The 26,285-nt window shown below is 44.6% G+C and overlaps 1 protein-coding gene across 2 annotated transcripts in view; it reads left to right on the plus strand.

Annotated features, from left to right (window-relative positions):
- Nucleotides 1-26,285, plus strand: part of ARHGEF11 (Rho guanine nucleotide exchange factor 11) — a 1,046,032-nt gene that overhangs the window by 848,584 nt on the left and 171,163 nt on the right. For both annotated transcript variants that reach the window (XM_086945337.1, XM_086945338.1), the window contains exons 30-32: nucleotides 17,846-18,027; nucleotides 18,128-18,203; nucleotides 24,456-24,623. In XM_086945337.1, the coding sequence (XP_086801463.1) occupies nucleotides 17,846-18,027; nucleotides 18,128-18,203; nucleotides 24,456-24,623 (426 nt within the window). The remainder of the gene's footprint in view (nucleotides 1-17,845; nucleotides 18,028-18,127; nucleotides 18,204-24,455; nucleotides 24,624-26,285) is intronic.

Here is a 26,285-nt window from a genome sequence, read left to right on the forward strand (position 1 = left end):
TGCCTGAGCCAGATGTATATCCCTCTAGACCATCCCCCCCAGATGATAATGTAGGATTTCCACAACTGATAAGTAGAGCTGCACAATACCATGGGGTTCAACTTAATTCAGACCCTCTAGAGGAGGATTTTTTACTTGAGACATTCTCCCAGCCACAAAAAACTACAAACACTCTCCCTATGCTCAAGGGGGTGATGAAACATGCCCCTGAGGTTTTTAAAGATCCTGTCAGGGCTAGTGTGCATAATCCTAGGATTGAGACGAAATATAAGCCAGCTCCAAGTAATCCAGCTTACATCAAGGGTCAACTCCCTCTGGACTCGTTGGTAGTGGCAAATGCTCGCAAATGGGCAAATTCCCAAACCACTGGTAATGCCCCCGCCAGACAAAGAATCAAAACTCCTAGATGCATTAGGTAAAAGGGTTGCGTCCCAGGCAGCAAATGTCCGGCATATTGCTAAATTGCTTTACTTGCAAGGAACGACAGGGCTCACTATGATGAACTTGAAAAACTCATGCAATATCTTCCAGTTGAGTACAAGACCAAAGCAAATGATCTTATACAAGAGGGCAAGTTATTAACAAACTCTTCAATTAAATGTGCACTGGATGCTGCTGATACAGCATCCCACGCAGTTAATACAAGCGTGTTATTACGTAGACATGCGTGGCTGCACATATCGGGCTTTAAGCAAGCGATGCTGTCTGCCATCCTCAATCAACCCTTAGATCAGGAACACTTGTTTAGACCCACTGTGGACACATCTTTAGAATAAATGAAAAAGGAAACAGAAACAGCCAAATCCATGGGAGCTCTACAAGCAACAACTAGTAGCGGTTCCTTTCGTCGCTCCTCTTATGGGGCGCCTCAAGACCACTGGTACAGACACCTTTTCCACTTATAAAAGCCCCACTCAAAGTTCACCTAACAGAGGATTTTTTAGAGGGACTTACAGAGGCAATATCAGGGGCATAGGACGTGGTTCTAATACCCGTAACTCCCACACCACAAAACAGTGACTTCTCTCCACTCCCCCCAGACCACTCCACTCCGTCAGGGGAAGACTATCACAGTTCCCTACCTGTCTGGAATTCCATCACCACAGACAAGTGGGTAAGACAAATTATCCAGTATGGTTCCTGCCTGGAACTTACGTAGCATACCCCAATCCAACCAGGATAGCCAGTATGCAAGCCCTCATAACAAAATTTCAACTGTAACACTAGCTATCAGCTCGAGTGTTCATGCAGTTAATAAGGATGATGGCTTCTTGCATCTTAATTGTCCCTTACGCAAGACTCCAAATGCGTTTGTTACAAGAATGTCTAGCACAACAGTGGATCCAAGCTCAAGGTCATCTTGTTGGTAGACAGCCGCACACATCGCTCTGCAATGGTGGAACACACAAAGACCCGGTTCCACAAATTGTACTTACAGCGGATGCATCACTCACCGGCTTGGGAGCTCATCTCTTGAACCACACCATTCAAGGTTTTTGGACCCCTCAACAAAAACTCTTCCATATTAATCACCTGGAGTTACTTGCCACTAGTACCACTTTTTGGGGTGCTGTACGGGTGGTCACTCATGTACATCATTGAAGCCCCGACCCCCACCAAAAAGTGTAGGTAGATCCATTTTTGGTTCTGAGGAATTGCCATCAATAGATAACAGGCAAGAAACATGTTGACCTATTACACCAGCACATATCCCCACATACTTTGGAGTGGGAGTGTGCTTTTTTTCTAGTTTTAACCAGGGTAGTGACAACAACTCATGAAAATTGTTCTGAGTGGACCACTATTCCCTGTTTTAATTCACACACACACACACACACACACACACAGTATCACCACCTACACCCCTATCTCACACCAGGGCCCCCCCACACACTGCACCCAACGGCTTTAGGAATAAAGATCTCCACCAAGTAGGCCCCATCAAGGGCACCTGATCGGGTATTGCAGCGCCAACCCGAGTAGGAGCAGACCCAATGATGAAGCAAGACACCTGCTTGTTGGGTGTGTGAGGGTCTTTTTCCGAAAAACAAGGAATCACCTCTCCTGCACTTGTGAATGCCGACACAACAGGGCTCACTTGCGAGATCACATACATCCACCTGCAACACTCATTAGGAACTGCATACCTTGTTGGTTACACTAGTCATTGGGCATGTATGCTAGACCTAAAAAAAAAAAACTCTGCCCCCCCCCCCCCCCCCACCCTCCCCCCCTTGGAAATAATAGTATATACAGAGCCAGCTTCCTACAACAATGCACTGGAGTTCACTAGTAGCAGCAGGTTTATGAGTCTGTGCTCAATTCAATTAATCTTTATTCGATTCACGCAAGGTGTATCATAAAAGAACCCATGAACACTAAAATTCATTAAAAGGAAAAAACACTAAAATACAGTAAAACCAGAGATACAAAAATACAAGTCACATTTTAGCAAACAAATCGCCTATTAGCATACCCCAGGTAGAGACTTTCTTCTTACTTGAGTTGCCCTAAGAAACCTTGCAAGTACCACACATGTGCAAAGATTTAGGAGTTGCAAATATAAAAATGTGGCCTACATTGTTTAGAATTTAATGATTTCAATAAAGGTATAATAAATAATCTTCCCAAATCGATATAACATTTACTGAAAAACACTATGTGCACAGTTGATTGGTTAGACACATTATCACAAGGACAACGCAGTAGATCATTAGACCAGTTGTTGACAGTTGAGAAACTTATCAGGCAGTGGAATATATGTAGCTTAAAAGTGTTCAAACAAATCTGTGTTGAGCGTTAAAAACATTAAAAAGTTATGGTTGCATTGAAAAGGTGGTCAAGGCCATTTGATTGTATTGCACAGTTGGTTTGGCCAGTTCAACACACAATCTTGAATCCTTCAGATGGTTTAGGCACTCTGATTTTTAGTGCTTTCCTTGAAATGTTTGACATAGATTCAGATTGATCATAAAATTCCGGACGACCAATATCTGACATAAAATTCTTAATAAACTTTAAACAAGGAATCTTTAAGGCCAGTTCTGAATCACAACTATGACACGATTCAAGTCCATAAATTCTGAGGTCCTACTTTTTTGCCAGAGCAGGACTGGCTGAATCTTTACCAGGTCTATTAAATAGTTCCCTCCCAATTCAGTGACATAAATGATCTGAACAACTGGAAGGAAGTGCTAAAAGGATTTTTTTTAAAAAGGCATTTCCCAATGCCTGAAAGGAGTCAACATTCGTGTATCCCCATATTTCAGAACCGTATGTTGCAATAGTTCTGCATTTTGCATAGTATATGATTTAGCATTTCTTTTGGTTGGATATTCTCCAATTTCCTAGCAAAATTGCAAAGGGCCATAACAGATCTTACAAATTGCAATCTTCTGGAGTTAATACCACTTTTCCATGTCCTTTCAAAATCAAATAAAATTCCCTAATAAGAAAAAGTCAGGGTTTGAGGTAAAATCTCTTTTCCTTTGTAAATATTACGACACCTAGCTGCATTAGAGCCCACTTTCATGACACATGTTTTGCTTATGTTAATACGTAGCCCCAGATTATCCATAAATAGGGCAAAACTGTCAAGGAGACGCTGATAGGCCAAAGGAGTGCGTACCGTGAGTACCGCGTCATCCGCGTAAAGCAAAACAGGTATTGGCCGATGCTTTGCTTGTGGCAGGTTTGTGCACATACTAGCCAGTGTGTTACCCAGGTTAATAATGTACAAATTAAATAAAAAGGGGGCAAGTACACACCCTTGTCGAACCTATTTTTTTCTATTCTAAAGGGGCGGGTGCACTCTCCTTTTATACCAAACTGTACACTTGCGTAGCTATTTGAATACAGGTGTCTTAAGAAATTAATAATAGTCCAGTCAATGCCTATTGAACTCATCTCTGACCACAGTTTATCTTGGATTACACAATCGAAAGCTGACCAGAAGGCAACAAATACCGTGTATAGGTTGACACTTTTGATATGTGCATATTTGCCCAGTAGCAAGTTCAAGTTGATAGCTTGCTCCGTGGTGCCAATTCCCTGACTGAATCCATATTGTAGGTCAGAGATCTTATTATTGTAGTCCGCCCAACTTTGTAATCTAGCTGGAAGAATACGGCCAACCACCTTGGCCAACGAATCTTGTAGAGAAATTGATCTGTAATGCAATGGACAATTTTGATCACCTTTTTTAAATACAGGTACAATCTGAGACTCTGCCCAAGTCAAGGGGAACCCCGTGCTCTGGTATGATCTAAAAACGTGGGTAAAGAGGGGGCCCCAAAGGTCAATATTTGCTTTAAACAAATCAGTTAGGACCCCATCTGGCCAGGGTGCTTTATTTCCCTTACTTGAGCTGATAGCAAGGGAAACCTCTTCCAGAGTTAAGTTAAAGGCTGACCAGTCAGGTGTGGGAACGGGTGCCGGGGGAGCTACAGCAGGGATTGAAACTGGATGGTGGATAGCACAGTCTGCAGTAACAGAGCATAAGGTGGAACAAGCATTTGCAATGCAGTAGGTCTCGCATTAGGAAAGTTTGAGCTATTGGTATTGTAAATGACAAATGTTGTATTTATGTGTTGGTTTTGAAAATAGCTAAATTAATAGCTTTGTCATTTATAATGCCAATAGTTTTAACTTTCGCAAATGTGACACCTATAGCATTTGTAATGCAATATGTGTTGTATTTACGTGACTTATATGTATTGATATTACAAATAACAATGGCTTTTATTTTTTTTTTAATAATTAATACTTAAATAAGTTATTGTAATTTAGAATGACAATAGCTTAAACTTTTGTAAATAGCTTTTGTGAAGATTATGTTCAGTGTATTTTATTGTGACAAGAATCCAAAAACAGAAGTGAAATATTAACATATTTTTGTGACATTTGTAATAAAGCTTGAAACATTGAGAGAACATATTTGAACCAGTTGTTGTTGAATGGTTGCACAGATTGATGCTGTGGTGGCGCTGAGTGATGTTGTGGTGGCGACGAGTGATGCTGTTGCGTTCAGTTATGTTGTGGTAGCGCATAGTAATGTTGCAGTGCCCCTGACTGATGCTGTGGTGGTGCTAAGTGAAGCTGTGGTGATGCGATAGATCGAGTGAGTGCGATAGATAGAGGGAGGGCGTTAGATAGAGGGAGGGCGACAGATAGAGGGAGGGCGACAGATAGAGGGAGGGCGACAGATAGAGTGAGGGCGACAGATAGAGTGAGGGCGACAGATAGAGTGAGGGCGATAGATAGATTAATATTATTATTATTTCTGAGTTTCTAAAGCGCCTGGTTACACTTGCCAGTGTGTCCCCGCGCTGTCAGTGGACTGATAGAGGGAGGGCGATAGAGTGAGGGGGGCGATAGTGTGAGGGAGAGCGATAGAAAGAGGGCGATAGATTTATTTATAAAGTTTTAAATAGCGCGAACTCAGTGATGGATAGAGTGAGGGCGATAGTTAGATAGAGTGAGGGTGATAGATCGAGGGCGATGGAGAGAGGGAGGGCGATGGAGAGAGGGAGGGCGATGGAGAGAGGGAGGGCGACGGAGAGAGGGAGGGCGACGGAGAGAGGGAGGGCGACGGAGAGAGGGAGGGCGACGGAGAGAGGGAGGGCGACGGAGAGAGGGAGGGCGACGGAGAGAGGGAGGGCGACGGAGAGAGGGAGGGCGACGGAGAGAGGGAGGGCGACGGAGAGAGGGAGGGCGACGGAGAGAGGGAGGGCGACGGAGAGAGTGAGGGCGACGGAGAGAGGGAGGGCGACGGAGAGAGTGAGGGCGACGGAGGGGCGACGGAGAGAGGGAGGGCGACGGAGAGAGGGAGGGCGACGGAGAGAGGGAGGGCGACGGAGAGAGGGAGGGCGACGGAGAGAGGGAGGGCGACGGAGAGAGTGAGGGCGACGGAGAGACAGAGTGAGGGCGACAGACGGACAGAGTGAGGGCGACAGACGGACAGAGTGAGGGCGACAGACGGACAGAGTGAGGGCGACAGACGGACAGAGTGAGGGCGACAGACGGACAGAGTGAGGGCGACAGACGGACAGAGTGAGGGCGACAGACAGACAGAGTGAGGGCGACAGACAGACAGAGTGAGGGCGACAGACAGACAGAGTGAGGGGTGTAGAGAGTGAGGGGTGTAGAGAGTGAGAGAGGGGTGTAGAGAGAGGGTTGAAGAGAGCTAGGCTCCTGGGGTCAATGTGACACTAAGAAGGTTGCTAACAGTGGGTCATGGGGTGGTAGGGTATTCAAAGGATAGAAGAAGACACAAGGGGACTAGTCTACTATAGCTGGGCCCCTGGGGGTCATTTTGACACTAAGAAGGGTGCTAACGGTGGGTCAGGGGGTGGGGGGCATTCAAAGGTTAGGGAGCAGACTAGATTTCATGCAGCTGCATTGCGTCCAACCACTTTTACCTCCCCCTGCAACAGCTGAACCTCCTATGTACAAGTGTTCTCAATGATTCATGCGTTTCAAGACTGTTTCTAAAGCATGTTGTGGCGGACATCCGGTGGCACCGGAAGGGACGTCACCCAGAAAGTAACGTTACCTGCCCGTGCCAACAGTTTTGGGAACACGCGAGGATCAAAGAGGTACACAAAATAGGAGAATGAATGCTCGTCTTTGCCCTTTTTAAATGCATTATTCAGCAACTAACAACTTTAAATCTCGCATTCAGTCTCTGTTTCCGAATGTATTTGAGGTAAAAGCGTGGTCAGCGAAATAGTGGGATGGGATTGTACTAAAAATGGCAACCACCCGGTGTCAATTGAGGGGGTATTGGGCATTTAGCATTATGGCATTGCATCCCGTCTAAACTATTATTTCAATCTGCAGCAGTCTTCTTCCTCGTTTAATTGTGACTTTACTCTGAGCATGCTTTTGGATATAAGCACAATTTTACTTTACCTAAAACTAGCCAGCTCTAATTTTTCTGATGGCTTTCATTGTCTTCAGTCTGCCGAATCTGCACCTGTTTTGGGTCGTGTTTATGTGCTTGACGGGTTTTAGACCACAAGCTCTCGGCATTGCGGGGGCAGGGGAGTGCACTCCTTTGAACTCTGATGCGGGGGTACTTAATGTGATCCAGAGCATGTAAAAAATATCAGGAGGGAGGCACAAGTAAATTGTTGCACAGATCTAAAATATCGAGAGAAATACATTCTCCAATGTACTTCCATTACGAGCATTTTTAAAGTGTATGAAAAAAAAAGGTTACTTTTGCTGAAAAAAATGGGATTTCTACAAACAAAATCGGAGCGCTGGGTATAAACTTTACCAAAAAGTTTTCTGAAACTCTAGATTTCATGCAGCTGCTTTGCGTCCAACCACTTTTACCTCCCCCTGCAACAGCTGAACCCCCTATGTACAAGTGGCCTCAAAGATTCATGCGTTTCAAGCCCGTCACTTGTTTTGGGTCGTTTTTATGTGCTTGACGGGTTTAAGACAACAAGCTCTCGGCATTGCTGTGGCGGGGGAGCTTATTCCTTTGAACTCTGATGCGGGGGGTGGGGGGGTACTTGATGTAATCAAGAGCATGTAAAACTATATAAAATCAAAGGTGAGACATTGGGAACAAGAAGTGCAGATGTTGGATAATGGCCTTGTGGAAGAAGGGAAAGAGACGACCGGCAGGTACAAACTGACAGTGAAAAGGTGGGAGGCTGAAAGGGGCATGTGGGCACAGAGGGAGGAAGAACGCTGCGGGGACAACGAGACTGATCGACTTCAACAAGACAGACAAACCTGTGTCAGAGAGCAAAGCAGGGAGGCACTGAGGAAACAGATCTGGACAGGAGAGATGGGGGTAGAGAAACTAACAACAAAGGTCGCTAGACGGTGGGCGAATGTATGGAGACATAGGATGGCGGGCATTTCAGGCGGCACAAGAAAGGACGAAAAGTGGCAAGTATCCGAACAGGCCTGTTCTAGATTCCTTTACAAAATAGTGTACAGTAAATAGATGCGAATGTGGCTGACGGATTAGTTGAGCCTAGGAACACGAAGTATAGGAAACTGAAAGAAAGGCGGGGGTCAGCAGAGGATGCAGTGCTGAAGGGATGAAAAACAAATGGTGCCATGTGAGCAACCTTCAGCCGGTGCAGGCCAGAAGGCAAATCATATCAAGGCAAGCATACTTTAAAGGCTGGAGAATACAATGCCATGATGTAATGGAAAACGTGAAACTGCAAAACCCAGGCTACAAGTGATGTTGGATAGAAAGAAAGGCAGCAATGGCAGAATGTGTGTACATGCCACTGCAATTGGGGCAATATTCTGGAAATAGAGAAGAGAAAAAACACTGCCTTGAATGACTAAGAAAAATCAAATACACGCAGGCGATATTGGTGGCAGGAAGGGGGTGTTAGACTCTGCACATGACAAATGAAAGGACAGATACAAACAAGCGCACAACAAGCGGCTGCCTTTTGTTTTTTTTGTGAGTCTGCGTGCACTTGTCGGAGAGTGAGAACACACACCTTGTTTCTGTTTCTCTGGTGTGTACGTGTTGAACTCCTCCTTCCCCCGGAGGAGCAGTGGGCCGAGCACGAGCAGAGTGGGAAGAGAAGGAATAAGGAATTATAGGGATAGGGGGGGTTCTGCCATGGAAATTTCAGGAGAGAAGGTAAACGCTGAAGGCTGCCCATGGATAGAGAATTGGAGGTGACTAGGGTGGAGGCTGCCTCTAAGAGATAGAGAGGTCAGAGAGTGGTTTAAGAGAAAAATAGTAGATCATGTCTGGAGAGGGGAGAGCTGAAGGTGAAAAGGGGTAGAGGCTGCTTTGGAAATGACGGGGAAGCGGCTGGAGGCAGTATAGAGAGAGGTTGAAGAGGGGGGCAGATCCTGCTGAGGGAGAGGTGAGGGTGAAGAGGGGTAGAGACTGCTAGAGACAGAAAACAAGCTATCGGCATTGCGTGGCGGGGGAGCAGGAGAGCGGCGTTCCTTTGAAGTCGGAAGGGTGGGAGGTAACAAGCATATGGGGTTGTGAGCGATAACGAAGGTAAGAGGGGCAGCAGGAAGTGAGGCTGTGCGCGCGCTGGAGAAGCTTCGCACTTGAATGCCCCGCATGCACTGGGCGTAATCCGCACTCCAAAACCTCTTGGTAGGATTTGCTGGTGGTCCTCTATATGTCTCGCCAGCAATGCGTAAGCGCATTGGCAGGCCGAGACCTAAAAATGTGTTACCCAATCCTCTTCAGTCACTGCAGCCTTTATTTTTGGTTTGTCGGCTTCACTAAGGAAAGGGGAGTTGACTTGCCAAAATGCAGTGGTGTCGTTACTAAGGCTAGCCTCATACAGTTTCTCCCAAGTCTCCTCTTTTAAATTTTTTTTGCGATTTTTTTAAAGTAAGCCTGTATTCCCGCCTCCATTACTGAACCTCCTCATTGTTCCTAGGGTTATTTTTCCGAGGTCCTGTAAGTTTTGTTATGGGTCTTACTGCATTCGTGGTCAAACCAACCCTTCCTCTTTGCCGTTCCTGCCTTCTGCTTGGATATTAGCACCACTTCTTAGCACTGGTTATTTTTCCGAAAGACTCCACAATAGCAAAGGCCTCCTCTGAAGTATCCAAGCAAACATTAAAGGCACTCCTTTGTTGCTGGATTAGTTTCTCTAAGGAGTCAATCTAGCCGATTATGGACCAACGTAGTGTGTACCCATTCATTCGAGAGAGCTCTAAATTCTCCTTGGCTAAAATGTGGTGATGGGCCCTCTGATCTTTTACTAGCCCAGAATTTAACACTAAGCTTTAGGGGTAATGATCACTCATTGCACAGTCATGTAATGTAAAGTTGGTGATGAGTGCTGAGTAACGATTCGGGAAGAGTAGAAAATCTATTGCACTTTTGCCCATGATGCCGTCAAAGGTACAAGATGCATCAGTTGGGCTGTTACCAAACTCGTTACTGAAGCCTAGATCATATTTAAAAATAAGCTTGTTGAGCTTCCTACCATAATCTGAATGTAAAAAATGAGTGGAATCTTTATTTAATGGTGAAATCTTACCACAGATAATTTTTTAGGGCAGTTTACGTAGTTGAATGTTAAAATCCCCCACCCAGAATATCATTTTATCCCCATTCCCCTTCGAAAGAATGGTTTCCAAGTTGTTTTCAAGTAAGGTCAATATGGCCAATATGTCCAAACCGCAAGCATTATTATAAAAATTAACTAGAATCAGTTTGAGAGATACAGAAAAATCAAAACTGACAATTTAATATTAAATACTAGGTGTCCTAAGATTTACAGAAGAGGAGAGCTGTTTGTCTTACACATAAGTGCAAAGACAACCCCTGTTTCTACCATGTCTAGATGGAATAGCTGGAGAGTTATACGTTTGTAAAACCATTGAGATGACAAAATTCACCCACCTAACTTTCTTGTAAACAAACAATGGTAAAATTGGCTATAAGGTTAAGCCGCACTTGAGAGTTAAGCTTACTCTGCAGCCCCGCTACATTCCAGGATACGGCTGTGATGTAATCAATTGGCTCTTCCCTCCCATTCCCAGTGTACATATTCACTGAACCCAATCTGTCTATATATGATAGTACAGCACATTCAACACCTTTGAGGTGATCTGTAAAGCTACATACATAAATTTTAATAAGATCTATCAGTTCTTGCACGGATGTTGCTAATCAGGAACAGTCGTAAGAGACCGATGATACAAAGGGCAATCTCTGGAATTTTGAGCTTGTACCCGACTTAAGGCAGATGCCTTTTTTGTTGTCTTCATTTTCCCTTCACACATGTCATATGGGCCTTAGCAGAAATAGATTTGGTGGTTTTCGGGCGATTAGATGGGGAATGGGACTTGAAGTGCCCAGTGAAGCAGGGGTACAGTTTTGGACTAACTCATTCTTTTTCACAGTATATTGGCTAATGGACTGCAGTTCAGGCATTTGAACAAGATCTGAGTAAGAAATATATTTGTTTGAAGATTCAGTATCACTCTCGGTGCAGGTAGTTAATGTTTCCTGCACACTTAAAATTTGCTTCTCAATGGCTCCCATTGCCCCTTTTATTAATTTCATAATAGACTGCCGTGATTTAGGAGGTGATTTCGCTAAGGCAGAACGCGGTTATTTCCTTTTCCCAATGTCCAAGAATAAAAATACACCACTATGTAGAACCCAAACTATGCACCAAAACGATAAAGCAACACCAGAAAAAAGGGACAGTCACAGATTACAGTACTGTTGCAGAAGAAGTCATTGCAGGCTCAGAGAGCGGAAGAATTAAGTCCACTACCGGGTCACAGAACAAAGAGGGGGGCCCAGCCCTGCCGCTGATGGGTGCAGAAGGGCCTGTCCTTGGCACAGGCTTCACCCGGCGCGTCCTGCGCTGTGGAAGTGTTGTGGCCCTTTTCTGCGCCGTCTGCGGCCGCAAACGCTGGTGGGGAACATGGTTTTGCAGGCCCCCTCCTGGCCCCCAGTAACTCTGCTCTCCTCGCATCTCGCGCTGCTGGAGTGTTGTGGCCCCTTTTCTGCGCCACCGGACGCAGCGGAAGATCATCAGCGGCTGGAAAGGCTGGTGGGCAATGACGTTTTGCAGGCCCCCTCCTGGCCCCCGGTAATTCTGCTCTCATCGCTTCCTGCGCTGCCGGAGTGTTGTGGCCCCTTTCTGCGCCTCCAAGGGGAGCGTAAGATCCGCGGCAGAGGCTGGGGAGCAATGTAGATTTGCTGTCCCCCTCCTGGCCCCCAGTAACTACTCTATCCTCGCTTCCCACGCTGCAGGAGTGTTGTGGCCCTTTTCTGCGCCTCCGGGTGTAGCGGAAGATTGTCAGCGCGCGCAAAGGCTGGTGAGCAACGCAGTTTTGCTGGCCCCCAGTAACTTTGCTATTCAGTGCTCTGCTTCAACATGCATCAAAACAATGGGATATTTTGTCTGTATCGTAGCTCCTTTTACCATTTTTTTTTATCATGGGCATTTACTCACAGATTGACTGCATTCTTGTGGTGCTGACATCTCTTCAGGCATTCATTTACACCTTATGTAGCCAAAATAGCCTATGAAGTGAAGCATGCATGATCACATGTGAATTCTTTAAAAAAAAAAAAATATATATATATATATATATATATATTTTTTTTTTATTTGAATTTTCAAACGAAAGATACAAAAACCGGTGGCATGTCTTATACATTAATATACCCCAGCTCGGTTCATCATTTTAACAATAAGAATAAGTAGGAGCAATCATGACATTTTCACAGACATTTTCCCCGTATGGTGGCCATTCGTGGCATGGTTGTAAGCATTTGACAGTAACTATAACACGGTTATGCATTGGGCTCTGTGGCGCAGTTAGGCAAGTTGGATAAAGAATAACCATCTCCAGTTTACAGCACACTTTCTTCCATTCCCATTTACTGTTGCGTATATCTCAAGCCTCCACATGCTGCATGGTCTTCGAGCATCTCAGTCTTATTTATACCTCCGCTATGTCCACAGTTTCCAGCCAACTCACAAATGGCCCCCATATCTCTCTGGGACCGGATTGCATTGGCATTAGCTCCCAGTATTCAGCTAGCTGGGTCTTACAGTAAGTCACTTCTTTAACCCACTCCTTCGTTGTTGGAGGTTGCATAGCCGCCCAGTGTATTGCTACCTGCCTTCCAGCCATCCGCAATAGAATTTCCGTCAGTTTTCTCGTCTTCGGCGATAGATGAGATACAATCCCCAGGAGTGCCACCTGGGGCGTGCATGGCAGGGTTAGCTAGTTATACTTTCTATATGGTGTATGATCTGAGCCCAAAAAGTCTCTACCAGCCTGCAGTGCCAAGCTAGATGTATGAATGTAGCTTGTGGTGCTCCGCATTTCCAACAGTTATCATCTGGACGCAGTCCCATGCAGCGTAATTGTATGGGGGTTCTGTGTATTCTGTATATTTAAAGTGGATTCATCTGATCTGATAATTTGGGGTTAACTGCTCTAATTGTCTGCAGCTGAAGGCCCATTGTTAGTCTGTGAGGTTCTCCCCTAAGTCCTCCTCACATGCGGCGCGGGCCCCTAACGTGGTGATCGGGTGATCCTGTTGTGTAATATTGTATAGTCATGTGATCAGTTTATGGCTGGACTCTATAGTGAGGATATTTTCTAACGCTGCCAGTTTCTGAGGAGGCTCTGGAAATGTGTCAAATTTCCGTCTGCAAGTTGCTCGCAACTGATAGTAAAGTAGCGTGTCTGCTGCAGTGGGGGCTTTAGGCCCACACATGTGCTGCAGTGTAAGGAAGGTGTCTCCTCGGTATAAGTCTTGTCCAGTCTGAATCTGGTGAAGGCAAGCCAGCGCCTGCGCGTGCCTCTCCATCAGCGGTGGATTAGCGGATTGCTCGCCAAGGTCATAGAGGGTGCATATAGCACGTCTACGCTGGCTCTTCTGCGGGGCCCCTCCCATGCCCATCGTAGCGCCTTCACTGAATCTACTGCATTGCGTGGGCGCTTAAAAGGTTGGAAGATAGCCGTCTGAAGTGGCAGAGGAGCTCCCTGGTCCAGTTCAATAGCCACGTGGGGCTGGAATGGGGTGGGGTGCTCCCAGTGGTGGAATAACTGTGCTTGTACGCAGTACGCGTATAGGACAAAATCCGGAGCTTCAAGCCCACCCTGCTCCTGTGGAAGTGTGAGGGTTTCCCAAGATACCCTTGTTTATCGTCCCGCCCAGACCAGTTCAATCATCGGGGATCGGTAAAGAAGTGCGTCGTTAGGGGTATGGGCACATTTACAAATAATTACAATAATTTGGGCAATATGACCATTTGGCCACCGCTATGCCGTCTATCGGGGACAGCGGCAGATTCTTCCACCGTTTTACTCTGTCCGCTATCCAGTCTATCACTCTTCCATAGTTGTGTGTCCAGAGTTCTTGGACGCTGTTGCTTATCCACACACCCAGATATCGTTTTGGCTCGGTAGCCCAACTTATGGGGTATTCTGTGTCAAAGGTCTTAGTGCCAGTCGTCAGCGGAAATATTGTCGATTTGCTCCAATTTATTTCTATCCCCGATATCCCCCCATATCTTACCAGCTCTCGTGTCATAGGCGAGAAATTTTCCTCTGGGTTCACCATATAGAAGGTGATGTCATCTGCGTACATGGATACATTATAAGCACGCACGTTGTGAACCTAATGCTCCTATTCGTGTGGTGTTGCCAAATTTGAGCCGCCAGCGGCTCGGTTACTGCGGCAGGCCTGGTGTATAGGAGTGTAATTTGATTGATGAACAAAGGGCTCATTCCCAATTTGTGCAGTAGCGGGAACAGGAATCCCCACTCTAATGAATCAAAGGCCTTGGTGGCATCTAACAATGCTGCCACTCCTGGCTTGTGAGGAGCAAGATAATGCACAAGTCTGAATAGTGTCCGCAGGTTGTGAGAAGTGGATCTCTCCGGGATAAAACCAGACTGATCTTGGTATCGAGGTTAATTAATGAGTGGTCGGTATGAATCACCTTGCATGGGTTCCTTATCTGATAGAGACTACTAGCCGCAGATTCCTTCACGTAGAATGACTCCCAGGCGTGAGACTGGATCCGGAAACTTTTTTATCACAGCATCCCTGCGCGCCGGGGGCGGGACGACATCACGCGACTCCGCCCAGGCGTCGTCCGCGGTCGTGACGTCAGCGAGTTCACATAAGACCCGCCCCCGGCGTGTTTGTGTAAGAATTTGGCTTCATGGTCAGCTTCTTCATGAAATTCAGTCAGTTTTACTCTGAGGTCTGCTGTGATCTCCGAAGTGGGCGTTTGGTAATATCGGGACTCCAGCACTCAAAACTCTGTCTCTAATCTGCTCAGGTTTCTCCTGATGTCTCGGAGCACTCCTGACTGTTCTGCTATGCAGTGACCTCGCATTTCCACTTTGAATGCTTCCCATAAGGTCCCTATCGTGTCCACAATGCCTGTGTTCTGTTCAGAATAATCAGTGATATGTGTTCTAAGTGTTTCCCTAAATGCTTGGTCCGAGAGGGCACGGGTAGGCAGTCGCCATGTGAACGGCTGTATGTATGGCAGTGGGATAGCTAGGGCCAGGGAAATGGGGGAGTGGTCTGATAGCGTGTGGGCTTCATGTTGTGTACCCACCACCCATGAGTGCATGTCCCTTGACGTCAGCCAGAAGTCTAGTCTGGTCCACGCTTTTTGGTGCTGAGTGACACAAGTGCCTTCGCTGGACAATGGGTGGAATGTGCAGCACATATCCATCAGCCCCTGATCCTATATAAGCCCCTTCAGTACAGCAGTGGCTCGGGTTGATGCGTGCGGGATACCCCCTTTTTGTCCACCTCAAGCGATAGAATAATGTTAAAGCACCTGCACAATCCAACTTATAAATTCAACCAAATTTGTAACTTTAGATAGTTGGTTTTGCTTGGGGCGCTCTCTCAGTGGGTAACATTTCTCGTGATTGTCAATGTTCAGTCATTGTCACTCAATTGACTGCCAGACGCTCTCGCCACTGCAGTTTCTTTGCCGAGTTGCTGTTTTGTTGCTTGTTTGACAAACTTTAGTACTGTGCTGGCTTCAGTAAAAATCATCGGTCTCTCCACCAGGAACATCAGTGACAATTCTGTGCCAAACATATCTGTTAGGAGACCCTCCACGTATTTCTCCATGTTGGTGATGTTTTGTGGACTCGGGAATGCCTGTTATAGGGATGTTGTTCCTCCGTGATCTCGCGTCTAGGTCTTCATGGAAGAGTACCCAGATGCTCCAAGAGGACCAAGAGCCTCTCCCTGAGTTGTGACCTGAAATGGTGGCTGTCCAAGGACCTTTGATTTTCTACAATCGAAATCATTCATAGCATTTAAGTTTTCCCTCATAAAGGGCAATCTTTAGTTCCGCGCAGAAAGGGACCTTCATGTTATCAGTCTAAAACTAAGCCCGCCTTTTAGTGTGTTTCTTCCATAACCACCAAAAGGTGCTAGCGTATACTGAAAACCTCATTGTGTTTTCACATCAAAAAGCACATGATACTTGTCAAAGCTGCTTTAGAGTTTAGTGGGCAGAGGTGGGTCCATCAGAGTTTACTGCCGCCGTACCGAGGGTTCGCGGCCTACCAAATTTATAGTTGTCTTCTAGCCCTGTGCACAGCTCTGAACATTGTCAGGAATCACTGTCCCGGCAGTTCCTGTATTAAAAGTGTGACTGACAATACCGTCTAAATGATAGTACCATCTTTCAAACTTTTAAAATGTTTGTTTTTTCCTTCAAAAAGAAAATCCTAAAGCGAGATTTTGCTTTTGAAAACACTAAAACTAATGGCCCTGACACCATGGGGGGTTTCTACCATGGTATGGGTGTTTAAAAATGTTTGCTGTACATTTGGGCATGCAGTCGTGGGTGTATGTCAGCAATGGAGACAAAGAAGTCTCTGTCGTTGACATGCTTAAGGACCACCAGTTGGTATATCAGGTGGCAGACCTTCAGTTTGTTGGAGAGGGTCCTTCATCACCATTGCGAAGGAGCAAACTCTAAATCAGCCCCCAAGTTGTAAGTTACAGTACCTTGAGCAGCTGATGCGCAAAGTTCTTAAGCCCTTTCTCGTCTTGGAGCAGCTTGTGAAAATACATATTTGTTCCACTTTTGCTTATTTTTGATGAAATTCCTGAAATTCCACTTGAAATAAACCTAAAGATGTCTTGCCACCAGCATTAATGTTTAAGTATTCAAAATGGCGTGGGATAACTAACTTCTAGATTAGTGAAATGGTGACTTCAAGGATGACCATCTGGAATGTGTGAGCTGTATGCCCTGCACTCCTTAAATCAAATCTTAAGTGACTTCATGATTTAATTTTTTTTTTAAGTAGTAATCCATCAGGATCAAAATGTAAGTCATTTGGAAATTGCGTCTGCCGTAAGAGTACTCACCATGGAAAAAGTGCTAGCTTAGTATTATCAATTCATTCTTAGAACAGTCTACGATGGAGAATTCTGGACTTTGGTGTGATAAACAGGGTTCGCTGGATTGGCAGGACCAATAATTCTCCAGGGCTAATGCCAGTGTGATATGGACTGTGGCTACTTTACTATGCAAGAATGCAAGAAAGGACACACATTCACTGATTTACACCTATTCTCTGTCGCCTGCCACGTTGTTTGCGTTTTGCAGCGTGAATCGGCCCATGTACATAAATATCTACACAAGCTTACCTCATAGACCCTTAGGACTATTATACATGATGATCACAGGATAGCTTTGTGGCTCATTGGTAAGAGTCCTTTACTCAATACTATGAAAGGAATGGAGTGTGAAACAACTCCTAGAGTTCTTGGGGGTTGTGAAATATTACAGCATGCAGACACCTTTACATCAGTAAAACTTAGTGAAATGTAAAGAGCGGTCATGGGCTGGCCGGAAGGGTAAAAAACTAGGCTAGTGTTATTTTAGATTCTTTGAAGGGTAAATAATAGTGATGTCGCTTGGTAAAAACATCTTACTGACTCTTATTTAACTATTAAAGTATGCTTTTGGTGTGCATTTCAGTTGATTTTAGCATAGTTGTGTCTAGGCCTGAGAATTTTCACACAAGCCTGTATCAAGGCATAGACTACAGTTGAGTAATACAATTACCACATAGCATTGTATTCACAAGTCTTTCAGAATGAGCCTATTTTGCATTTTTGTAGCTGCCTGCCCAGAAAAATTATTTATGTCCAAGGCATGCATGGTGTTAAATGTGAGTGTGTTGATGGTAATCTCTGCTTCTTTCTTGGTTGTTTCTCAGTAATGATCCTGAGCAAGTCCTTGATAGAACTTGAGTGTTTCCTGACTTCAGTACTTCTGCCAAACCTAGTGCTTTTAAGTGTTGAAAAACCCCCAAGATGTCCTGCTTTATCCTGCAGGTGGCAGCTCCGAGCAGGAGAAACTGTACCGATGTAGGGACCGATGTCGGGCGATTCTGAAGTACGTGAATGAGGGAGTGAAGCAAACTGAGAACCAGCACCGGCTTAAGACGTATCAGAAGCAGCTTGACACCACTGCACTAGAAAGGACCATAAATAACCCTCTTGCTGCAGAGTTTAAGGTAAACCATTTTGGACTTCTTTGAGCACTTGACTGTTTTTGTAACTTATTTTTCAATATCATTGCCTGGAATTGATTGATGTCCATTTTCCTTATAATAGAACCTCGATTTGACCACGAGGCGAATGATCCATGAAGGACCCCTAAACTGGAAGATAACAAAGGACAAAACTGTTGGTATGCACGCTTCCCCACTGGCAGACCCCTTTATGTACCATCTGTCTTAGGCCATGTTTCCACAGAAAAAGCTGTTTTTTGTTTGAATATAACTTTGGTGCAGTTTGACAAATTTTCACATATCTTTCCCAAAAACGTGTTCTTCTACCTCAGCTGCATCCTGGAAAATGTCCCGTCAAGTCAGGCCGAGAAAAGGGGGGAAGCTCCCAAAACACGTTTTCCCCATTAATTTTTCCATGGGAAATTTAAACACAGCTACAGCAAAAACAGCTGAACGTAATTTCCCCAAATTTGGCAGAAACCTAGATCTTGGTCCTGAATCTGTGCTTTTTGTGAGTTGGTGTAAATCCGCTCCCTATTCTTGAAAAATTAAAGTTTGAAATGTATATTTCACGCTTCTCAGGACCTGCGGAGACAACAGATCTTGTGATTAGATCTGAATAAAGGACACTACATCAACAAAGATGTGACGACAGCCATTTTAGAATGCGGGGACTCAGTCCTATATCCCTGAAAAAGTAAAAAAAATGTACGGGGCCAAAACGGCAATACTGCAACATCTGAATGGGATGAATAACGACAACAATGTGCATGGCATGAGTTATAGTTGTTGGAGGTAACTAACTGGTGAATTTCAGTGATTTTATTTGGTTAAAACTGAATGTTTTAACTGACATTTTCAAATTACTATTACATTTCTTTAACCTTTCATTTTTTTTGTGTGAATTTGAGGATTTCTTTTATATAACTATTACAGTTTCAAACTATAACCTCACCTTAAACTTTAAAACTTAGTTTTTTTGTGTGTTCATAACGTGATGTCTGTTGACTTAGATGCTCGGCATACCCTGCTATCTAGTGTTGGGCTTGGACTGTTGCTACTTCTTTTTCATCAAATAAATTATTCAAGTCACAAGGTTTCTGCAACATCTCCTCTAGTAGTGAACGCGTATGTGCACCGGACTATTGTTTTTTTTGGTTTTTTTTTTTTTACACCATTGTGTTGAGTCATGTATTGAAGTTCTCGGGACCTGCCTCTTCCCATCCCAATGCAGAGACAGTTGACTCCAAGGAAAGGACCATCCTTGAAGTTTCTTGTGGAACATGTCGAAAGGCAGCGTCGGATCATTATTTACTCTGGCACAGGCAAGATCTGTGCCACTGGGAAGACTTTGCCCAAAAAGTGAAAAGTCACCTTCAAGAATACTCCTGGCCCAGATTCTTTGCTCCAGTCTGCACCTCCCAGGAGACCTAGGGACACTGCTCTTACCCCTCCTCCTCTTTCACCACCTCCACCTGCCCTGCCTCACTTCTTATGATTTCTCCTCAGTGGTCCCTGGAGTCTTATTCAGACACAGGTAGCTCTACCCCTGACTCTCCAGTAGAGGACTTTGGTGTGCCACTTTACATTCACTCTATGGACAATCCTTGGTAGGACTACGACGTGGGCCCACTGGGGGATCATGACCGTGACAGTGTCCCTGTCGCCAATTCGGTAGGCCTCCTGACTTATGACAGGGCCCAATAAGAAGAGGTTTAGTCCTTACTCTAGCATCTCCCTGACCAATCCTGGAAGATGGGAGAAGAGATTGTTGAGATGGGAAGGCTATATCCAACTATTTACATTCAGTGTGCATTAGATTCGGCTGATAAAGCTGCCAATGAGCTAAACACCTCCGTGATCCTCAGCTGCCACTTTTGGATGCATGTCTCCGGCCTCAAAAGGTAGAAGTCCGACTACATCTCATTAAGCTGGTCTTCGCAGGAGAACACCTTTACGGTCCCCCCTGTTGGTGAGATGTTGGAAAAGATGAAGAATGACACTGCTAAGGCCAGGGGTACCCTTCAAGTTCCTTTAGCTAGAGCTCCTTTCTGCAACAGACAATGGGCAGGTCCAAGCAACTTCTACTGACTCCACAAGCAGGGAGGTATGGATTATGCACAGGAGCGTTCATGGCTAAAAGCTCCATAGTTCGAGCCAGAGGCACTCGCTCCAGGGGAGCCTCTATCTTCAGGCATTGACTTGCCTTGAATATTCCCGCCCTTCCCACCCATAATCACATTACATCGGTTGGGTGGAACTTTAGGGATTTCTTCCTCTTTGGGGACCACAGACCTGTGTGTTCGATCTATCATCGAGTAAGACTACTACCCTAAACTCATGTCAAACCCCCAAACATCCCCCCCCCACACACACACACACCATCTATCAAGAATGCTTTGCCCTATTCAAACGAGCCTTCGAGCCAGTGCCCCTCAGCATCGAGCAAAGGCATTTGATCCCTGTACTTTCTCATCCCCCAAAACGACGGCTCCCTCAGGCCGGTATTTGAGCTCAGGCATCCCAACAGAAACATCCTCTCAAAACATATCTACATGATCACCCTACAGGATGCAATCCCCCTGCTTCAGCTAGGGGACTTCATGGCCACACTAGACCTGATGGGCACCTACTTTCATATCCACATCCCTCTGACCCATCAATTCTACCTATGCTTTATATGTAAGTGGTCAGCACTACCAGTTCAAGGTGTTGCCCTCTGGAGTCACCACAGCCCCAAGGCTCTTCACCAACATCCGTGGTAGCTGCTCATCTCAGAAGGGAGGGGACTCACTTCCTCCTCTACTTAGCCAACTGGTTGATCAAGACTGCAAGCAGACAAGACTGCTAAGTCTGCACCCAAACTGCAATCTACCTGCTTCACAAATTAGGTTTTACAGTCTATACCACCAAGCCCCACCTCCTACCACTTCAGGTCCAGCCCTTCCTACGGTAAATCCTCAATGCAGTCTTGGGTAAAGCCTACCCAAGCGAGCAAAGGGTGGTTGCGTTCCAACAGCTACTGCCTCTTGTTCAACCACTCTTACTTTTCACGGTGCAGATAGTGATGCACCTTTGAGGTATATTGGCCTCATGCATTGCTACAGATGCTCATGCAAGGCTCCATATGAGTCTACCTCAAGAGAACCTCTTGGCACAGTGGTCACAAGCTGAGAGTCACATAGAAGATCTAGTGTATGTAAGGATCTGCATTCATGGCTCTCTGGTGTAACAACAACAATCTGTTGTATGGCAGGTCCTTCACAGACACGGTATCGCAGTTGAGCATTACCGCAGACTCCTCTCAAACTGGGTCGTAGGCACAACTGAATAACTTGACAGTCCATAGTCTGTGTCTATCTCATCAACAGAATCGCCACATAAAACATCTGGAACTTTTCTCCACACACCTATCCCTCAGAGCTTTTGCCCCGGACATACAGGGGAAGGTGTCCCTGGTGTGAACTGACAACATGACTGCCTTGTTTTACCTGCAAAAACAAGGCGAAACACACTCTCCTCAACTGTCAGTACTAGCTCGGAGAATTTGGCGTTGGGCAATGTCCACTTAGTGTATCTCCTGGCAGAGTTCCTCCCGGCGGCGGGTGACTTTGAAGACCTTCTCAGCAGGAGGCAGCAAGAAGATCATGAGTGGGAACCCCACCCACCAGTCCTACTCTCTTATTTTCGGCGATGGTGGGACCTCAGATATAGACCTCTTTGCCTTCTTATGCCTAGTTGCTATTGCTGCATAAATACAGAAGAGGGAACACTTTCTATTCAAGATGTCTATTATAAAAGCCTTCATGGAGGGCCTTAAATGTGTCATCCCACCTACACCAGTCTGATCACAACAATGATGGGATTTCCCTTCAAACCACTGCATTCTTCTATTTTCTAGTTTCTTTCCCTGAAGGTTTCCTTTTTAGTAGCCACAACATCACTTAGTGGTGTTAGTTAACTAAAGGCCCTCTCACTACAAGGGCTTTTTTGTCCAGGTACACAACGACAGGAAGGTCGTAAGACCCAAATCTAAGTTACTTCCTAGGGTGGTCTCCCCCTTCCAACTTAACCAGACAATTGAGCTTCCGCTCTTCTTACCCCAGTGTATCTCAGTACCAGGGAAAGCACTTCATACGTTTGACGACAAAGTGTGCTCTCGTGTGTTATATAGATAGGACGAAGTATTTTTGCAAAGCACAACAGATTTTGTTTTCCTTTGCACTGCCTCATAAAGGCCTTCCCATTTCTAAGGCAGGGGTACTCTGGTGGATTGTTAAACGTATCTAGATCTGTTGCCTTGAAGTCAGAAGAAACCTACTTGTCCTCCCCATTCCTCATACCTCCTGCAAATAGGGCACCACTATGGCCTTTCTTTGAAACATACCCATAGCGGACATCTGTAAGGCTGCTACCTGGTTCCATCCTCACATCTTAACAAAGCCTTACTGTATGGACATTCAGGCTAGGCAACAGACTACAATAGGTCAGACTGTTGTAAGAACTTTGTTTCAGACCTCTGCATTCTTCACTGCCTAGCAATCACGTTGAGGAGTACTGCTTTACAGTCCATGTAGAGCATGTGTATCTAGAGCCACACATGCTATGAACGGAGTTTGTTACTTTCCCTGTAAGTATCTGTTGATCACATGTATTGCTGTTGAGTCACTTGCGCCCACCCACGTCCCTAGAAGCCAGTGTTAGCTACAAATATCTTGTCTGTATGATAATTTAAACTACACACATGCCCACTGTCTTATCCTGCTCATTACTCCATACATACTCTGATCCACTGTGTGGAAACCAATCTACCCATGGAGTTGGTGCCAAAGTGTGTTACCACCAGAGGAGGAGACTTCACTGAGACCTTGTGACTGAAAAACTTCTTCAAAGAAAAACAAGTTGTAACAGGGAAAGCCCAACACTAGATGGAAGGAGTATGCAGAGCACGTGTATCTACAGCACCATATACTTCGAACAGATGCTTACAAGGTCAGTAAAAATGTCCTTCTAGCCAATAGTATTTTTGCAATCCTAAATTAAAATGGGTTGCTTAGAAACTTTAATGTAAAGAATACTGCAATACTAAAGTACCGCAAGATGTGTTCTCCTTTTACCCTTTCTCTGAAAGTATGTTCTGATGAAGGCTACTGACATTCAAGATGTCTCTCCTCCATGAAGACTGCAGTGAGAGACTCTTCATATGTCTTCAGCTACTCTCCAGTCTGGCTCAAAAAGGTCCTTGCTCCCCTTTACAGCAGTGCTTGTACTCTTGTCACCTATTTTGCTTATGGATTCTAAGCTAATTCATCAGACCTCAGCCCAGTGAACTCCTAACAAAATTTACTGACAAAAACATTGGTGACACTTATGCCACAATGCGCCTCACCAGATCTAACCATGATCAGCAATTTCGGTTCTTTTACAAACGCTTGATTCCTAGACAAATTGAGCTTGGCAGAGAGGAATCACTATAAACCTCTAGGACACAGCTCCCTTCTCTCATTCACAAGGGCTCCCATTCAATAAATTTGGTGGTCACTGTTATCAAAGGTTTGGTTGAAAACAGGAATCTAGGATTCATTGTTTACTCTGATCCTTTACTGGATTTTTGGGATGAGCTACTTTTTCTCTTAACAATTTCCTGATTGTTGACTTCCATCCATGGACACCAAAACGTTTTATGTGGGGAGTTCAATTCATTTGTCAATTCTGTACTAGAATTTTACAGTGACACACTGTTAAGAAAATCATAAACAAAACCATGGCGATGTCAGTGGGAAGTCTAAATGAGCTTGTGCATGTTGCACTAAGACTGAGGAAGAAGTGGTGAGATGTGATATCTGAAGGAGCTCCTACACAAACTCATCTCCTCCTTCGGTTTGAAAGGAACCATACAAGCTATTCAAAGCCAAGAGAAATGTGGAGAAGAGCACACACTGAGACAAACCAAAATGTCTTCAGGTACAAAGAACAAGGTCACTGTGCTTTTGTAGTTAATCTTGACAATACGTGTTGCATGTAATCTTCCATTTATACAGGATCTTGGATATTTTCTTTTACCAGGAATGTGTGTGTACAAGGTCTGTGTAAACAATCTCAAATCCTGATAACTAGAAAGAAATTGGCTTTTCTCTCTCAAAGTGAAAATCATTTCTTTATCAGGCCCATCCTGCACTTACCTCTCACATTGATGAATGTTTTTCCCTGTCTGTCTTTCTCTGCAAAGTGAACTTCTATATTTAAATTTCTTGAAGACATACCTGTTTATGTAAATTAACAATATGATTGACTGTTGTGTACACTATAGAAATAGCCAATCAGGGTAAATGTACATATCAGTATCTTTCCAGGTTTGCTCTTTTATTGGACCAGATCTGATGACAAACTATTGTTTTGTCTCTTTCTCTATATTGTCTCTCCATCTTTAGATGTGCATGTGCTGCTACTGGAGGATCTTTTAGTCCTGCTGCAGAAACAGGATGAAAAGCTTGTTCTCAAGTGTCACAGTAAAACAGTTCTGGGTTCATCGGACACTAAGCAGACTTTCAGCCCTGTTATAAAACTTAACTCTGTGCTTTTCCGTGCCGTCGCTACAGGTATGTTGGGCTTTCAGAACTCTTGTCTACAGTTTTTGACATCCACACACACAAAAAGAAACACCCAGCGTCTCATCCGCCCTTCGTCAGCTCGACATCATGAAGTAACTTTCATTGTCAAAGGCAAAAGGTCTTGATTTAGTGTGCTAACACATTAAACATAAACACAATAAAACCAAATAGAGAAACAAAAAGCTTTCCTACATTGAAGGCTACTTGCCTTTGATACATTCCTCTTTTTGTTTCTGTGTCAAATAAAGGTTGATTGGCAATGGGTTCGTTATTATAGCCCATCTTTAGTGTCTTTGGCCAGAAAGCGAGGAAGGACTATAATGAAGGCTCTCTTGCCAGCCTTCATAGATAAAGAAACCAAAAGAGGTTTACTTCGAAGGCGAGACAGCCTTTAATATAGATGGGTTTTCGTTTTTATGTACCATCCTTAAAAATTCCCATCTCAGCTGCACTAATAAGAAGCCAATTGGATGAAAAAAACAGAGGTGAAGCAAGCGGCACACAGAGGAAAAAGGGCAGGGCCAGAAGGAGAAATGGAGTGTGACTGACAGTGATTGTACAAGGGACACATGGAAAAAAGAATAGAAAGAATAGCGGAAGGTGGATCAAGATGGAAAGCGGGAGGTGCATGACGAAGCCACCAGTAATGGACAGAGATCTGTAGTTGCAATGCATCCATACAATGCAAGTTCAGGGAAAATGTAGCATAATAGTAGCATCAGATGATACAAAGTAATTGGCTTCTAGGCTGAGCCTAGGTGTAGACTCCACCTCAAGCCAATGGTTCAAAGAGGCGTGTCAAAACAAGCCAGTGGGTGAAGAGGGTGGACTTAAAGCTCACTGTAAGTATATTGGAAGTAAAAGGTCTCTTTGACTGAAATTAAAAAGAGGGCAATTCTCCAGTCCCACCTCTGTTCACTTGTCTGCACCTGGCACAAGAACAGTCAAGTCTCCAATTGAGTGAAGAGAAAAGAGCTGTGCATAGATATTTACATTATTTTAGCAATACAAAGATGCACCACACTGAGTATAAAATTACCAACATCAACGCTGATCATCTGTAATGTATAAAGTGTTTACAATGGTTTCAAATCTATATTGAAGGAAAACTTTCCTAGTCTGACATTAGGGCACTGAAAGCTGTGTTTATGTTCTCACATTAGCAGACAGAGACAACATTCAAAAGTCGCAGGAAGCTTGTTTCAATGACGAAATTATCATAGCATGTCATAACTCAGAAATGAGCTTCCACATTGTCTTTACATATGCTCAAAAATATAAACCTGTTACAGCAAACAAATGATGGACGGAATGCTGACAATGCAAACATTCTCCCCAGTCAAAAGATTTGGGTTAAATCCATCGTTCTTTTGCCTACCACGCCACCCCAGTTTGGACCTAGCCATATGCAAATCAGTCTTGACCCTGTGCCTCATGGGAACAGTCCAGACCGAAATATGGAGAGAGCAACTCTGAAAAACACTGTTTTCAAGACTGTGCAGTTATCTTCCACTTGGGTAGTCTGATTTCCTTTTGTTTTTGAAAATCCATAAATACCTCATTGCCGTGATCCATTAAGTGTATACCAAGACTTTATCAGCTCAAACCACTTAAATGTTGCGCTGTTTGGATTCTGTAATTTGGGTTATG

This window comes from Lissotriton vulgaris, chromosome 12 (genome assembly GCF_964263255.1).
Source record: "Lissotriton vulgaris chromosome 12, aLisVul1.2, whole genome shotgun sequence".
NCBI classification, from domain to species: domain Eukaryota; kingdom Metazoa; phylum Chordata; class Amphibia; order Caudata; family Salamandridae; genus Lissotriton; species Lissotriton vulgaris.